Source organism: Aulonocara stuartgranti (genome assembly GCF_965226115.1).
Source record: "Aulonocara stuartgranti genome assembly, chromosome: 11".
NCBI lineage: Eukaryota > Metazoa > Chordata > Actinopteri > Cichliformes > Cichlidae > Aulonocara > Aulonocara stuartgranti.
In genome coordinates this window covers 3,533,758-3,551,943 of record NC_138947.1, presented here as the reverse complement: position 1 = coordinate 3,551,943, position 18,186 = coordinate 3,533,758, and the positions used below count along the sequence as shown (strand labels likewise).

Here is an 18,186-nt window from a genome sequence, read left to right as displayed (position 1 = left end):
TTAACAGGAATAACTGATGAGACTGTGGGGGCTGACCTGCTTTTGAACACAGAGGAACTGCAGTCATTGAATCTAAAGGTTGCCACTTGCAAAAGCATTAGTAACATTTATAATTTCCCAATAAAACAGTAGTTTTTAAATCACAGAAGCACACTCCAGTAAAGTGAGATCATTCCTTGTAGTGAGCTCAGCTCTCTTGGAAACTCTGTGAGCTAGAGTACTAAAACATTTGGCTGAAGTCTGTGTCCGACTCGGACTTGCTCATTGCTCCACATGAAATGCTTAGCCGCACCAAGGGTCATAACCTCTGAGGAAATCTGTAATGAGGTCTGAAAATTTCAGAAACTTCAACACATTTGAAGACACTAACACGTGGAAAAAGTTCTGGGGGAAAAACTCAAATGAATTTTAGATGCACAGCAGCACGTCCGTCTAGCAGAGCAGGTCAGGGCAACCTTTTCAACCGTGACATCGTCTTTCCTCTCACTGGGTGCAGATAATTAACTGGCCCAATCAATGATGGTCAGATGATGATGCATGGAGATTAAAAGGTGATTTCTTTCCAGATCAGCTGTTGTATGGGAAGGTAGGGGATTGCCTGATAAACAATGAGCTGAACCAGCAATGACTCTTTATCAACCACCGAGTATCAGCTGATCTGTGCTGTTAATGTGTGGATTCATGTCTCTGACCACATTGTTGAAACAGTATGAATAAAAAACAATGCAGTGAAATCTTATCTGAACATATTGTTGATTAGTACACTGCGGAATTTCATAAGCTTTCTCAATCTGAGTGTTTCATTCTTTAACTGGTGGTTAATGTGCTTAGGCTATGTGGTCTGTTTATTATTATCAAGTCTCTTTTGGCACTGAAGTTTATACAGAAAATAAATGTGGAGCAAATCTTTATATCTTACACATGCAAGTGGATTGAGCTTTGTTAGATTAGGGGTTTGACGGGCCATCATAAAATCAGGATATTTGAGTAGAAATAGATTTAAAATGTGACTTTCAGTCTTATGAGTAGCCCCATACCCTAATATATAAGGAATTACATGAAAAAAGAGAGTTAAAATATTTTTGTCTATTGACTAACCATTTTTCAAAGTAGCAAAATAATGTATTTTTAAAGACCATAAAAACTTGAGAATAAGTAGAAAAGTCATGATTCTACTTGAATAGCCTAATTGTGTGAACATTTTAGCATCAAAAACTCCATACATACAGTAAAAATTTTCATTATGCAGAATGATATATAGTACCTAATCACAAGTACTGATTAATGTATGCAGCATATCATGTTAATATTGCAGCTGGAGATTATTTTAGTTACTTTTCTGTAGTTTTATCAATAATGATACCATATAAGGTATCTGTCGATTTGTATTTAACAAGTAAAGCTTTCAACTAACTTATACAGAGAACAAATTGCAATATTTGCAACCAAAAGGCTGTACCTGACTGGATCTCTGAAACATGAGGCTTGATTATCTTCCATATATAAATTTTTTTTTATTAAGAGTTAGTACCTGGTACCACGGACTTTTAGCACCTACTTGGCTTGGGTTCCAAGCAACCTGAGTCCGAAAATGTTACGTCTACAGACTGCACGCCTCCGATAGGCCAGTCAGTGTCGTTGTTGAATGAGTCATGAGACCGACTCTTTCACACAAGTCCAAACCATCATTTTTGACCCTACAAACAAGGGAAATGGTTGCACAAAAACCAATAAAAAAGCCATAGACTGAGCATCACCTCCACATCCTACATTGTTGTGTTTTTTGTCACATACAAATGACCCCACACAGATTGAGTTGGTAATGGGAAAACGATTGAAATCAAGCAGAGTCAAGTGGAATAGAGGCTTAAGATTTCATAATGCCATGGTGTATGTTGCAGGTGTTTTAGTGAACTGTAATAACCTTTCTCCATGCTCCCCCTTCATTTCTTCTCACTCATCAACCAACCCAGATAGCTGCCCCTCCCTCAGCCTGGTTCTGCTGGAGGTTTCTTCCTGTTAAAAGGGACTTCTTCCTTCCCACCATTGCCAGGTGAATGCTCATAGGGGATTATATGACTGTTAGAACTCTTTCTGTAGTATCATAGCATTTTAACCTTACAATATACAGGCATCTTGAGAAGACAGATGCTGATGTAAATAAAACAGGATTTAACTGAACTGGATTTGGTTATTTAAACTAACATTTTAAATACCTATTGGGGGAAAGGTTATTTTTGCAGGCTAAAACTTCAACTGTCAGTGCCTGCTTAAAAGTTACCTTTGTCTGGGGCTCGGTATTACCTGTTGAGGCTTGGGGCTGCAGACGTCATCCCAGTTAACGACCGGCAACTAAATCGTGAACGACAGCACAGCGGACCAATCACATCAACGGCCGTGACAGGTGTCGAGCAGCTATTGACCATTGGGAGAGAGCGGGGGGCGGGACTGATGACTCGACGTGACGTCACAGCTTCGGTTATGGCAAGTGACAGAGAGTGAGGAAGAGGAGGCGAAACTTTCCGAGCTCGGAGTTGTGCTCGCAGCTATTCATGTGTGACACGAATCGAGCCTCGCTGTCGTCGGAGTGACAACTAATCGCTGGTCGCGCGAGGTCGGAGTCGTGAGCGGGTGCTGGGTCGCTGTCGAAGTAAAAGTGAATACGCCAGAAGTTTGTTCGACTTCGAGTAAAACAGCAGAGGAGACACTATGACCAACAGAGAAGACGAGTATGACTACCTCTTCAAAGGTAAGCGGCCGCTAACCTGTAGCCTCCTGGCTCTGTTTTCGCGTCACCTGTGAGCGGCTGTCATTTGATGCCGAGCGGCGTGCCTAACAACAAGGTGAAAGGAGACGCAAGCCACACGTCGACTCGACGGCACCTGAATCGACCTGTAACTTCGAGTGCTTTTAGTTATAACCCAAGTTATGAAGTGGGCTTATAGCCTCACTCGTAGCCGTGGTATTGGAAGAATGGGAGGCAGCTCAGAGCTCTCATGTATGGCGTTAAGCAGCATCTGCCGGGGAGTCATCATCTTGCAGGCCTATGATGCAATCGTCTTGGGATGCGGCGTTGGTCAACAGGGGGATCGTACGATGTGGCTCGGAGGTCTCTTAGAGTCAGGGCTGAATACTTGAGTCTGAATGTACACAAAGTTTCGGAAAATCTCACCAAACCGCTTTCTGTGACAATCACACCCTTTCTGTGATCACTAAAAGTTGCTAATATGCTCTGGTTCCTCCCTGGATACCTTGAAATTACAAGTCTTTGCTTCATTTGTTGTATTTGTTTTGCTCTGTCCGACTTCTGAAAGCCTTAATTAGGCACAGAGGACATGACTGAGACAGACAAGACAGTTTCATTTTCAAAGAGTACAATTTAGTTTTGTATATTGGAACAAAATGTCTACCCACCCCACCAAGGATGAGCAGGAAATGCTGATCCTGTATTTCCTGCAGGTGTACAGATAATATTTAAAGTGTATGTCACTGCTCTGCAGATGTCTGACAGACTTGATTAAAAACAGATTAACAACACATCCTTATTTTCATATATATGTGTATATATTGGCACAAAATGTCCACCAACCTCTAGGAAGAGGAGGAAATATGACCCCTGTTTTATTGGCATGGCCTTCACTTCCTGCATGTGTGCTTATGCTGCTGTTCATAGGATTTTAAACATATATTTCTTAAAATTAAATAACCTTAGAAGTTGTCTGCCTGAAAGGCACCAAGGCCGTAACAAAGAAATCAATACAAACATTGATACTTGAGGATGGGACAAACGTTCATGTTTGCTGGCACATCATACAAAGCAAAATGTCACATTTTTAGATTTGATTTCTTGCTTTAAATGCCAGCAGAGCTGTTAAAAGGCGTGAAGAGTTAAAAGTACTCGCAGCTTATAAAACTGTAAGCTTATACACTTTCGTAGATCGTGTCACCAAAGTGCCAAATGCATTGTAACTGGAACCAATTGTTTAAAGTTGTCTTGTCATCGCCCGTGATAAACGACGCACTCGCAGGCTTATTTAAATATAGAAGACCAACCATGCACGTGTTGTCGAACTGGAAATACCTGCACGAGTGGGCCTCAGAGAAACTCCTCGTCAAGGACGAGGAAGCAAAGACTTGCGGGCTCACTCACCCTCCTCAGAGTAGCCGTGGTTTTTGGTGACCAAATTTATCTGAATAATGAGCAGCAGTGTGGGAACACTGATAAGTTTATCAGCCGCCACTTAAACCAGGGAAGGGTTTTTACTGCACTGCTTTCTTTTCTTCTTCCCCTTACAAGCTCCTGTTGCACCTTGCTGCTGGACAGCGTGAGTCAGGTTGGGTGAGCTCGCAGTGAGTCACATGAGCATTGTCATACTGACGGAGACATCGGCACAGGAAGTCGTCCTGCTGTCCTGCTGCACCTCATCCTTTCACAGACATTTTGACACGTATGAGTCTGAATTCTGGGGTTTTCTTTGCACCTCGTGCTACTTCACATCTTCACCTCATGTTCACGTTTCATATGTATTCTCTCTTTTTCTTATCTCATCCACTGATTTCTTAAAAATACTGATGAAAAAAGCAATTATCCTGCTGGCCTTCAGCATTAAACACTACATTAACTTCGTGTATGATAATCTAAGCAGGACTAGTTCACTTATGTAAGGTTAAGTTTGGGGTCTGTTATCATAAATGTAGGCCTTTCTTTCATATTCCCAGGCATTTAAAAACAATAAATTAACTTCTGTTTAAAAAAAAAAAATACAACAACAACAAAAAAGAAAAGTATTTTTAATACTATCATTTTATGGCAAGAACAAGCCTGGCAATCCTAATAATAGTCATTTTATTCTGTGTATTGGCGCTCGAGGGGATATCATTACATTCATTAATGTCTCTGAACAGACAGACTCGGGTTCTCAGTATTATTTTAGCTTCGTTCTTCACTCCCACATGTACTGGGTGCAGGATTGTACAGTATAATAGACGGCTGTCATATCTTTTTTTGGAGGAATTTGAGCTCAACAATAGGTGAGTGAATGGGTGTGTAACGCAGCCATGGAATTACCTGTCTGTTGGCAGAGAGAGGCCTTGAAAAGGTTGCATAATGATTTCTTGTCCTCCGCCCAAGATCCTTTGTGCAAGACAAAATGGAGTAACACCGTCATCTTTTTTAAATTTTTTTTATTTGGATGCCCACACTGTTCTGATGCATAGTCCTTGTGTACTTCTGAAATTGTCATTATTCCCGAGTATCTAACTCAGGCAGGAAAACATGGAGCTGTTTCTACTTCTGCCTGTCACGTGCTGGTAAAACTTGAATACACGGTTTCATTTTTGAAAGAACAGCATTGCTTAAATGCGAGTGCAGATGCAGCGGTTGATTGGTTATTGCAGTTTGAACTTTCCAAACAAGTTCCTGTTACCTAAGAGTAGGAGTGGCGAGCTGGGGTGGTAGGTTCCTTTTGACAGAGTGATGCACCTGACAAATGTGGAAGTGACAAACAAACAAACATCCTGGTTCCACTTTTTTTTAAAGTATAAATGAAACCCTGTTTAGTGGGAAAGTTGATCTAATATGCTTTTCTTTATTTTCTGTCACGTGTCTGAAAACTGTAAGTCAGTAATCCTTGTGAGCCAAAGACTCGGGCTTCAAAACGCTCAGTTTCTCAGTTTTTTTTTGTTTTTAACACTCTTCAATCTTCATGATGTCACAGAGAGGGTGTCCCGAATGGTGTGTTCACACCAAACATGAAGCCTTGTGTTATTCACACAAGTACAGTCACTGGAGGGTTTTTGGAGACGATCAAATATTTACCCGTAACAGCCAACAAGAGGAGGAGGAGAGTACTGCCAGTAGCTGGAGTGGAGTTACAGTAGACTTTCACTTTTCACCAACATCTGCTACAATTTTGATAATTTTTTTGTCTTTCCTGTGCAGCATGAAGCATTTTTTTTAAACTTTTGTTGGTTTGCCTCCGTTCGTGTTCTTGTTTGGTGTAAACACATCATTAAGACTCCACCTGAGACTCGCTTGTTTTCAGTTCCTAATTTTCTCCAACGAGACATTGAAGTTAAAAGCAGTTTTCACACCTGCACTGCACCACTTCTGAACTTTTCTAGATATCACCAGAGACTGATGCATAAGAATGTGCTAGATCTGACATTAACCACTCTATAACCTGCCAGCTCGCTAGTACAAAGTCTCAGATGTGCGAGTAGTAGAGCAGATACTGTGGTGCAGTTATCATATAGCAAGTCAGCATCATGTGTGGTGCCTTCTGCACACCCTACTGTCTACTGATGTGTGCGGCATGTGAGAAAGGACCACTGTGGGAAATTCTGATAGATCATCTGCAAGCGCTCCCGTCTCTGCTTTCACCTCTACAGCACAGACACGGAGGAAAGCTTCACTTTCAGCTTCACCTTGAAAAAGACAAGAGGAGATGAATGAATGTTGGAAAGGTGTTCAGCTGACTTTAAGATTTAACTCTTTAGGTTCAACTGTTGACAGTTTTGCTTTAACTGTAGTTTATAATGTTTGACTTGAGCAGCGATTCCCAACGTACGGGCAGTGAAGGTACTGCAGGTGGGCCTCAAGAAGCCATTCGCCAAAAATACACTTTACCTTTAAAAAGAAACAGAGCCATGAAATTGAAACATCAAATCATATATCGTAAATGTTTCCTTTGACTCTGATCTTATCTTGTATATTAGTATGAAGATTTTCATATTTTCAGTCATAAGTTTTGTAGTGGCTCAGTGAAGAGGTCTCTTTCTTCACGTTTTCATTCTGATTGTTTGGCACAGATTTGATTTGTCAATGTTTGGGTTTTGTAGTGTTCACGCTGTGTCCATTAGTTTATTTGGGATATTATTGCACCGTCTTCAAGGCTCAGAGACACAGAGGGGAAGGTAAAGGACAGAAAACCTACTTTCTTGTCTTAAGTGGCTCATTTCTTTGCTTTTGTTATGTGTTGTAATTGTCAGTTTAACTTCTGTTGTTATGTACTCATCTTCTTGTTCATCTATTTAGGATGCACCAGCCACCAAAATTTGTTCTACATCTCTTATGTCTAAACGTTTACTTTGCAATAATACTATTAAAGACGATCGGGACAGCTTACTGATGCAGTGAATGCTACACATGTGTGCTGTAACGCATGTTTCAGCTCTGTATGTTTAAAAGTGTTCTTCTGCCCTTCAGTCTAATGCTGCTGTGCCTGACGTGTATTTGATGAGTGCACGTCAGCGGTTTCACCTGGATTTCTGTGCTCAGCCTGCGTGCATTTCCTGAAAAGAGCAGGTGGTTCTGATATTTTGTGTACTCAGTGGGAGTCCCCTGAGTTTCTGCTGTGCTTTGCCTGGGAGCCACACATGTGCGTCACTGGCGAGGAAGGCCATCTAACAGAAATGAGGATCAAATGTAATTAAGAAATGAAAAAGAATCACTCCATCTTGTTCAGTTTAACGTCTTTATGGCATAATGGACTGTTGGCCTTCTGAACTTTTGCTTTTCCAGCTGCAGCTGTAAAGTGAGCTGTGGTGCTAAAACACGCCCACCTAATATCCACTTATAGAGTAGTGTAGTTTATTTTCCTTTGGCATTTTTTTACTGTAGCATTAAGACGAGCACAAACAACCCCCTGCAGGCAGACTTAACAGTACACGTTGTGACTCTGCTGACTGTTCCTCTTGTTCTTTATTTCCCTGCAGTGGTGCTGATTGGAGATTCGGGCGTAGGGAAGAGTAACCTGCTGTCCCGCTTCACCCGAAATGAGTTCAACCTGGAGAGCAAGAGCACCATTGGTGTGGAGTTTGCCACACGTAGCATCCAAGTAGAGGGAAAGACCGTAAAGGCTCAGATTTGGGACACAGCTGGACAGGAGCGATACCGGGCTATCACTTCAGCGTGAGTTCATCACACACACATGCAGAGATGCACACTTCACACAAGTAAAAACCTTTTTCTTTTTACCTGTACACACACAGGTCCACATGCATCAGTTAGAAGAATCATATAGAATTAAGTGGCACAGGAAAGAAAAAGGCTTTTTTAAATGTTTCCTTCCTTTTAACTAGGAAAACATGATCTCTTCACAGCAAGTGTCTCTGTCTAATCAAGTGGTTACTTAGACCAGTGTCTCCCAAAGGGTGTGTCCTGAGACGAGTCTAAATGTGCTGTAGCATTTTGTGACACCTGCAGTTTATTATTGCAATAAACAACTGCACAAAACATTATAACTGAAGGGTTGATTTATTTTATTGGTACTGTGAATGCACTTGTTTCCCATACAGAGGCAGAATCTTATACCCTTGAACAATGATTTTTGCTTACCAGTTGCTGAATAGTAGGAACCTAAATAGGCACTGGGAAACAAAGCGGCTCTTCTGAGGGAAACTTGTCTAATTTAAGAGCGTTGGATCTGAATCAGAAGCAGAAAACCATTTAGGAGATTTGAAGTATCTGAGAAGGCGACAGAGACGAGGTGCGCGGTACAGGAGTGTGGAAAACCTCGCTGAATAACTGCAGCAGTCCAGAAACAATCGCATGTTCATGCTTTGTCCAGATGCTGCAACTAGGCTTTAAAAAGTGCTTTTGTGTTATGATAATCTGAGAGCATGTCAGGTGATGTGAAGGCTATTTTGGGCAGATGTTACTACAGGTGTGCCTTAATATTTTGGGTTTGATGCAGGGTGTGTCCTAGACGCACAAAGTCAGACAAAGGGATTATACACATGAGTGCACACGCAAATGCATGTGCACAAGAAAGCGTGATGCACCGAATCTGTAGTAGTTCCCTAAGATTTATTTAATTTTACTGCTACTTTCAGTTTTTTTTTCTTTTCTCTAAATTACAAGCTACAGAGCTCAAAGTCTGTAAAGACAGAGTGAATAATTCTTAGGACCAAACATCACAACTTCTCATACTTTGATGGCTAGAGGAGAATAGACGGGAGCAGATCAAGAATAGCCTTTTAAATAAGAATATAGCAGCGGTTGAGCCCATGGAAGGACATTGAACCCAAATATATAAAGTAAAGTGGTGAGTAAGTAGGTTTAACTTTAGTGCCCCACTTTTTTTCTTTTTTTTAATAACATTCTCAAAATCCTGAACATTCGTAAAGAGATGGTGACAAGAGTGTTTCTTGCCTCATTAGAAATGCAGGGCTGGGCTCTAGAATACAAACGTTAAAAGTTTTAACTTGTGACTGAACTTTTTTTCTCGAAACCATCATCTACAGCTGCATGACACTGGACTGCATTACGAGTGTGTTATCAGGGCCATCCATGAATTCTGTTTAGTCCGTTTCTCAATTTTAAAATGGCTAGAAAGTGATTATCAGAAGTAATTAAAACTCCAAAATGTACCTTTGTTTGCCTTCAGACAGGAAGCCTGTAGCTCGTCATCTCTGTTCCTAGTGGGGTTTTTTAAAGTTATCTTCCTTGATGCTGCGCTCTTTACCAGCATGAACTTTGTGAAGACCCCACAGGCTGTGAGGAATCGAGCGCACTGAGTCTTTTAAAACAAGAAGTCAGTGCTCATTTGCATTATGGGCTTTGTGTGCAGTCGCTGTAGCTTCACAGCTTATTTCTTTGTTCAGAGCTGGCTGAGTCAGTGTGACACACACAGTGAATCCTGATAGCTACAGGCTGCTGCGACAGCGAGTCGCGTCCTGAGTTTCTAACTTGTTTGTCTGATCTCACGTTGTCCAGGTACTACCGTGGAGCCGTCGGAGCTCTGTTGGTTTATGACATTGCCAAGCACCTGACGTACGAAAACGCAGAGCGCTGGCTGAAGGAGCTGCAGGACCACGCAGACAGTAACATAGTTATCATGCTAGTGGGTAACAAGAGTGATCTTCGCCACCTGAGAGCGGTGCCCACGGACGAGGCCAAGGCCTTTGCAGGTAACGTAACTGTAACAGCGCTGCAGTGTTTCTCCCAGATTCTGTTTGCAGAAGTCATCTGTAAATATTCTCCAGGATACTTAAAACACGAGAACCAGCTGAAATCCACAGGATGTTCACAGATGCAGATCAGCTTCAGCTCCATGTGTCAGGACACCTGTCAGTCTAGGTGGTAACTCCACCTAAGTTCCCCCATCATATAGTTGTTATGAAGGGGACTGTCCATAGGGGGTAAAAGTGTTTTGTAGCAGGGTTTAAATATATTTTTTCTAATGTAAAGTTGAGGAGAATCTGCATTGTTGGCACTTTACTCAGAAAGCAGCTCAATGATATCCATCACTTCCAACAGTCATCTGGTCAGTGAGCTATGTCTCTTCAGGTGTCTGCACTTTCAAAATAAGAGTGAGAGGTTTGTCCACTAGTAATTGAATAATGCTGCTAAAAATAAATTTCCAGTATTTCTAGGAGGTCATTAATAAATGGCAGGCTGCACTAGTGAAGTGTTTGTGTGGGGAAATGCTACACCTTGTGTGCACAGAGCATGTGTGCTGTATTGATTTGTGAGGTTCTAGGACACGGCCTCATTAGATTATTATCAGGTTAAAGCTGCGATAATGAATGCATGGGATGAAGTGATCTCTAGCTGCTTTAATTGGGTCCTTAAGTACTTTTCAACATGCCGTCTGTGTTCCTGACGGTTAATATGTTTACATCTGTCAAAGGTTTTATTTCAGTTCTGTTTACACTGTTTGTGTTTTCTTTTTTTTCTTTTTTTTTTAAACCCGCTCTGCCTTTCAGTGCACACGTTTGTTTTTGCCCATGTCTGCAATGCTTCTGATGCTGTAAATTCTTTTACTTGGATGTGTTTAAGTACTTTAATGAAAGAACACAAAAAGGATTTGTTAACACTGAAAATGTAAAGGCTTCTGTTTGCTTTTGACATGCTGATTGGTTTTCAGCAGCTGGAGGTTTCTTTACTTCTGAACTTGAACTTGATGAATTTTTTTTTAACCTGTGTTGCTGCTTTCACTGAAGACACTAATCCTGTTCCTGTCTGTAGTCACGTAAAGAGTGTGATTGTTGCTGTGAGAGTTTTAACAGTCAGTGCTGCTACTTTTGTATGCAACTCTGACCTAATTTATGATGCCTCGTTTACATGAAGACCATGTGGTTTACACATGCATGCAAAGTGTGATAGTAAAGGCTTCTCTCAAAAGAAGACAACACACAGACTAGGTTGCCTCTTATTATTATTTAACTATGTGTTTTATATCTGTAGCTGATCAGATTGGCAGTTGATTTACCCAGTAAACCACTTTGCATGTTAGCTGACATGATTCATTTCACTTTTTATAATGTAAATTCAACTTATTTATAGAGGCTAACATTTTACCACATGTACAACATTCAACACCCTCTGTTCTTAACTGGAAGGAAAACTGGAAGAAGACTTGGAAAGGACTGAATGTACCGTGTGCTCACGCACAGAAAACAGATTTGTGTCATAGACGAGCTGGATTACAGTTACAGAATTTATCTGACATATTCTATGTATCACCAAATGTTGGATAAACGGTTATCAAAATAGTTAATTAATATTCGTCAACTAATAAATTTAATCAAAAACATCAAACTACGACGTGAGCCGTCAAACAGGAAGTGGCTGAAAGAACTGCAGAGGCCCTGTAGTGAGCACATAATGCAGGGGAAAAAATCAGTCCCAGTAAAATAAACCTCAGCTCAGTGACGATGTTGAAGCTAGAATGGTGTTGGCCTTTAACACTAATTGGTCTTTTGTACATGTTTGTTTTCCAGAGAAGCACGGCTTGTCTTTCCTGGAAACGTCAGCGTTAGACTCGTCTAATGTGGAGCTGGCTTTCCAGACGATCCTCACAGGTGAGTGTCACGTTTGTGGATATTTTCTACTGCATTTACCTCATATCAAAATGTGTTCTGGTACTTAAGAGAAGCACCGTTTAATAAAAGGTTTTGTATGCAATATACGAGAATACGTAAATATTCTCGTCTTTGAGTTTATCTAACAATACCTTACCTTTGCCACTAGATGGCAGCAAAATCCATCTAATCAGTCCTCGGCATCCACGCCTGTGTGCAGAAATACCACCTTGATCGTTTTTTAAGGTCAAAAACAGGAATAATTGCTACACTGAAAGACCAGTCGGTTTTGAGAGATGGCACAAATGCGCCTTACCAGATGCATCTACAACTTGTTCAAGAAAGAAAATGTGATGTGGGTTCGCAAATGTTTCCCTAAGTGAATGTCTATGAGCCGTTTCCCTAGGAGGCATATGGCCACACTAACAAGTGTAAGATTGGATAACATGGAGAAAAACAGCAATTGTTGTGACTCAGTCAACCCCTGGAGTGCCTAAAGGGACAATCCAACAGTGAGTGGTGCTTCCACTTGAATTGCCCCAAGGGCTATCAGCCTGCACGTATGCGCCTCTTCCAGTTTGTATTCTTACTCTGCTCAGGCAGTTTGAGCCTTTCTTCCGCTTTATCAGTAATTTCTAGTTCACGTAAACTTCAAACCAACAAGCCCCATTTAGGTAACATTGGTAACTGGCTCATTAAGAGAGAAGAGTAACCGTGCATCAGCAAGCTAGTAAGAACTGAAGTTTAGACCCACTGGAGCAAAGAAGTCATCGCTCATGTAGCAGAGGATAGTTCTTGGGTCATCATGTGTATATGCACTGCAGCTGGGGCTGTGTATGGTTCGTAGTAATCAGTTGTGTTTTTGCCACCTGACACGTCACATCAGAGCGCCGAGCCTTGCTTTGCTTTAAATGTTCTTGCTTCATAGGCAGTTTTTATTTCAGGACCATTTTGTTCCACATCTGGGTGCAGTTTAGTTAAAGAGGGAGTATGCAACAGCAAGCCAGAGGTGTTTGCACAAGTCCTGACCACTCCAATGACATCCAAGTCAATGTTTGGTTGAAATATTTTCACGTAGGCTTGATTGATTGTGTTCAGAAACCATAACTATGATGCTTTTGGTCAATAATTGTTATTGTGATTATTCAACACAGTGATTCATAAATTAAACAAATGTCTTACATTCATTGAACTTTAAAAGCATGGGACTTTTTGCACGAGTTTTCCTTGGAAATGAAAATAAGGGGGACGTGATATGGGGGTTATCTGGTAGGGAGTAAGTTTTGACTAAGCCCGTGTTGTAAGAGCACTCACTGTTCCCTTGCAGCCTCTGTAGAGAGATATCTGTGGGTACCAATGGGACAAGAGGCCCACGTGCTAACAAACTATGTAGAGCCTATTATATAGCCTGTGTATACTTTAATTCAAATGTATGGGGGGAAAAAATGGGAGGTGAATCCTGTAGGAAGTTGGATCCAAACTTGCAAGGCCCACTCCCTTCTGGTCCTCTGCCTCCATGATCCGCGCACATGGGGAGAGCCAGCAGCCGACCAACACCTGAGTTCCACACTGGTGAAAGTGGACCACATTAAAAACCCTCGATAATCAGACAAAGAAAGCTGCAACCATTAATGATCTCTCCATAGCTTCACATACGGAAACCAGACTGAAAGACCACTCAGCCAAACAACATTAACTTCTTTAAGAAGGATCTTTTTGTCCAAACATTCCCTTCCATCATATTGGTTCACGATGAACAAAGTGAGCGTTTAGGAAGGACACACCAAAATGAGGCCTTTTCTTAACGGCTTATTTAGGTTTTTGGCCCTGGAGCCTAAAGGTGCCAATATACCCTCTGCAGTGGTCACTTCACTCGTTGCTGTGCCATCGTCACAAAGATTCAGCCATGTGTACCCACGTTAAGGCACAAGAAGCCGCTCCCTCCTAAACGATAGGCGTCGCGTCTCAGACAGTATCGCATCACACACGCTGATAAAGAGGACAATGTTTTTTTGCAAAGTTCTTTTTACAAACTCAGGTTTCCAAAGAGTTGCAAAATCTCCCTCTGTGTGTCAGTGTGTCTCTGAGCTTCTCTGCAGGAGTATCATTAAAATAATGGTAAAAACCTGCACCATTGTAGAGGCGCGCCACAAAGATTGTGCCTCACAACACAGGATATGACGTGAAAATCGTCACGAGACAAGCATGAAAACGGCCTAACCCAGCTGTCACGGGGTGAAAGACAGTTCACTAGTCCTTCACACTCATGCAGTGACAAGAAAACCACTCACACCCACATCCACACCTGTGGCCGATTACCCTAGCTAACATACACATTAGCTACAAGAAGAACAAATAAACGCAACAAAGAAAGGGTCTGGGTGGTAGGAAGGTTTAAAACCAGGAAGATGAGGTGACCACTAAACCACTTGAGCCTTTAAAAGGATAAATGAACTGCTATAAAGATTTGTTACTGCTCTTTAGGAAACCTGCCCCCCCAAAACATTTCTAGTTTAAACTATTCATCCATCATCTTCCCCTTATCCGATTCAGAGTCGCTGGGAGGCCTAGAGCCTATCCCAGCCGTGAGGCGAGAGGTGGGGCGCACTCTGGACAAGTTACCAGTCTGTCACAGGGCTAACACAGGAAGACTGGCAACCATTCACACTTATGAACAAATTAGATTCACCTCTTAACCTAACCCCACTACCTGCATGTCTTCGGACTGTGGGAGGGAAGATGGAAACCTGGAGAGAACCCACGCAGACAAAAAAAATCTGAATCAATTATCTGTTAACTTAAACACATAAAGTTAGTAACTGAAATTAAAATCTGATTACTCTCACAGCCCTGTTTTGAAGTGTAGTAGAAGCAGATGGATGAGGAGAAGAACCGATGCTCGCTGTGTGTTGGAACGCTTCTTGTGTATCGCCTGTGAAACTTGGTTGCATTCTCTGCTTCTCAGCATGAGCATGCAGGATCAGAGGAGCAGATCACAGTTCTTGCAATTTTAATATAAAATGTATTGCATCTTGCAGCTTTGGGGAATGCCTAAATTGAGACTTGATTCTGCCACATGACATAACGATGCCAGTTTAGGATGGAAAGAATCCGTCAGTGCTGCCAGGAGTCTGGATAGAGCAGTTGTTGTTCAGTTTGCCATGCTGCTTGTCCTTATCACAATATGTCCCACTGTTGGCTGGATTTATAGGCATCTACACGTAACTTACTCCCTCTCGCTCTCTCTCTCCCATCACAGCCATCTACAACATCGTGTCACAGAGGCAGATGTCAGGACGCAGCGACTCAGACTTCTCACCAGCCTCCAACGTAGTGCCCATCACCGTTGAGCCCACCCAAAACTCATCCAACAAGGGCGCTTGCTGCCAGTCTAACTGAGACTTTCCCGCTGACCTCCTCCTCCTTCACCTCCAGGCAAATGGGGGAAACAGCCAGATAGGAAAGACAGGCAGATGGACAGGGAAAATGGAGACAGGTAGAGAGAGTCACACGAGGACACTTGGGTCTGATTTGTCTGTTTGATACAGTGAAGAGGAGGGGATGGTGAAGTTTAAATAAGCAAGCGGGACGTTTTCTGAGGGAGGATTGGTGTCGATGGAAAGAAAACGGGTGACTTGCACTGTTCATTAAAGACGCACATGATCAGAATTGATTTGCAATCTAAGAAAAAAAATTTATTAAGGTTCCTTTCGTGTCCTTCCTTTGAAAGCTCTATTTTACAAGCTAGTAAATGGTTCCTTTCAGTTTCACTCTAGCGGGATATTGGGCTGTAAAAATCCTCTTCCAAGAGACTGAATTGCAACCACTGTCCTTCCCATTTTTGCAAAATGTAGATTCTTCCGAAAAGAATGTCCCCTTCTAATATTTATTGAACACTAGATTGATGTCTTGTTTGGCCAAAGGGTTTAGTTGGTTTATAGTTTTCACTCTGATTTCTTCATAGCAAGGGGAGCTCGCTCGTTTTATATATGTTTTGTTTTTTTAATGCTTTTGCCTACAATCCTATTTGTGTATGTTTAAGGGTAATGCTCCCTCACTGATGTAGGGGCAAGGGGCTCAGGCCGTTTTTCCTAAGTGCACACGCTGGAATTTGGTTGTGTTCCACCAGGCCTCTCAGAGCAATAACATCCCTTCCCAACACTGACATGCAATTTCTTTTTTGATTGCTTTTGATCTTTGTTTGGAAGGCTTTCCTGCTCTGTGCACACTTTGTACTCCACAGATGAGTCATGCTCCAAGCTTTGCTAAGCGTTAACTCTAAATGAGATGGGATAGCTGCGTCGCTAGTGGACGGGTTAACTTCCTCACACGGCACTGGCTCTGCCCGTGACCATTTCACCCCTGCCCTGAACCCGTGGAGAGGGAGAGATCAAGGAATTGGTTTTAAATGCACGGACAGCCCTGTGCTACCGCTGCCTGCTAGCTAGGATAGATGGCTGGATAATATTTCAGGGGATGAGGTAGTGAGGGCACTCAGCCCTGCCCTGCTCCCTTGGTCTCTGATGTACCCGAGATGGCTTGTTTTACTGTAAATGAAATCCTCCACTGCCTGCTCACCTACTCCTTTCCATCTCTCCCTGTACACTGTATGTAACTGGAACAGGACTCTGCCTTCTGGGATCTCCCCGAGGTCTGCCCTCACTTTCACTCGTCTTTATTTCCTGTGGAAGGGTGGGGCGGGGGGTTGTATCGGGAGTCAGGATTGGGTTTGTTAGCATCTAATAGTTTAATAGATGAGAAAAGGGAGAAAGGACGGTAGCGTTTGGAGGGGCTTGATTAAATCCAAAGGTTATGGACACAGATGGTGTTTATCCTGCTGATGTGTTTCCACATCAGCACAGACTTCTGTTGAATTCACAGGTCTTAAACTGGGTGGTGTTAGGTTAGGGCTTTTAAAACATTTATTCTAATATGTATATTTGGACTGCATATGTATAAATAAATCTCATTTCTTATAGCCTTTGTCTTCTCGTGTCTTCTCGGGATTTTGTTAAACACGGACAGGTTGAAGCAGCTGGCTTCTTTATTGACAGAAAGGCAGAATTCATTGAGTGAGTCATGTAGGCCGGGATAGCTCTGTAGGTAGAGTGGTGGCCCCATGAATCAGAAGGTCAGGGGTTCGAATCCACCGAACAGCTACCCTGAGGTACCCCTGAGCAAAGTACCATCCCCACACACTGCTCCCCGGGCACCCAATGGCTGCCCACTGCTTCAGAGTGACTGGGTTAAATGCAGAGAGAAATTTCCCCACAGAGATCAATAAAGTATACATTATTATGATTTTAGCTACTGTGTGATTGCTTTGTGCAGATACATTGACAGGGCTATATTTTAGTAACCTAATCCTTAATGTACGCTCTAATTTAATACGACATTTGCACAGTGCTCTAGAATGACACGTTCCTCTGATCGCTGAAATTAAAATGTGACAATTGAGAACTCCCGTTTCAAAGGGGGGAAAAAACGACTGGTATCGATTGGAGGTCATTTCATTTTTGTTTTATTAGAAACATTTACAATACATCTTGAATCTTGAAAAAATAACAAAGAACCAGAACTAACATGGCGCAGATACAATAATAATAATAATTATAATAATAAAAATGTCTCCAAAAAATGTAATTCACAAAAAAGCATGTGCTATAAGAAATAAACCTGCAATATCACATGCCTTGTAGGGCATGGCACACTGTAACAGAGTTCAAAGACTTCTTTATTATTATTTTTTATTTATTTTTTTTCCCATCCATCAAAGTTGACGGTCAGCCACAGAGGGCCGCAGTGGCAGCCCTCCTTCACTGTTCACAGAGAAACCAGAAACTATTGCCAGCTGATGCTGGCCCAAAAACTAATGCACTACAACCACTATTAGACCGGTATGAAACACTTCTACTGTGCTGGAAAAATTGGAAACGCTACCAAAGACAAACTGTCAGACTGCATCGGCCTCTCTGGAAACGGTTGCAAGTTTCACCAGCGAGCGCCACTTCAGTCCCCAACCTCTACATGCAGCAGAAAACGTGCATCATTTTTGCCAAGTTTTTAAAACTGTATCGTGTCTTTTACAAACCAAGAACTTTGAGTTAATTCCTGCGTGTCACAAGCAATCTTTCATCACTAAACGGGGAACCCGGAACGTTGACGTGGGGACTGAAATGGACTTTGTCTGGCTCCAAACTCAAGTCAACTTTCCACTTTCCAAAGAGGCTCCAACTATGAAAATCTACAGAGGAGAAATGGCCCAAGTGTTAGTCAGGCCTGCACCATTTCTCCCATCTAAGTGACCATACAACATACATGCAAACTAGCACGGTAATGAATCTGTTGTGTGTGTGTGTGTGTGTGTGTGTGTGTGTG

The 18,186-nt window shown here is 42.1% G+C and overlaps 1 protein-coding gene across 1 annotated transcript; it reads left to right on the top strand.

The window, feature by feature from the left end:
* Nucleotides 1-2,487: 2,487 nt before the first annotated feature.
* Nucleotides 2,488-16,786, top strand: rab11al (RAB11a, member RAS oncogene family, like). Its single transcript, XM_082552516.1, has 5 exons — nucleotides 2,488-2,749; nucleotides 7,717-7,912; nucleotides 9,719-9,912; nucleotides 11,728-11,808; nucleotides 15,068-16,786. Exons 1-5 carry the CDS (start codon nucleotides 2,710-2,712, stop codon nucleotides 15,205-15,207), a joined length of 651 nt encoding a protein of 216 aa, XP_082408642.1. The 5' UTR covers nucleotides 2,488-2,709; the 3' UTR covers nucleotides 15,208-16,786.
* Nucleotides 16,787-18,186: the final 1,400 nt, after the last annotated feature.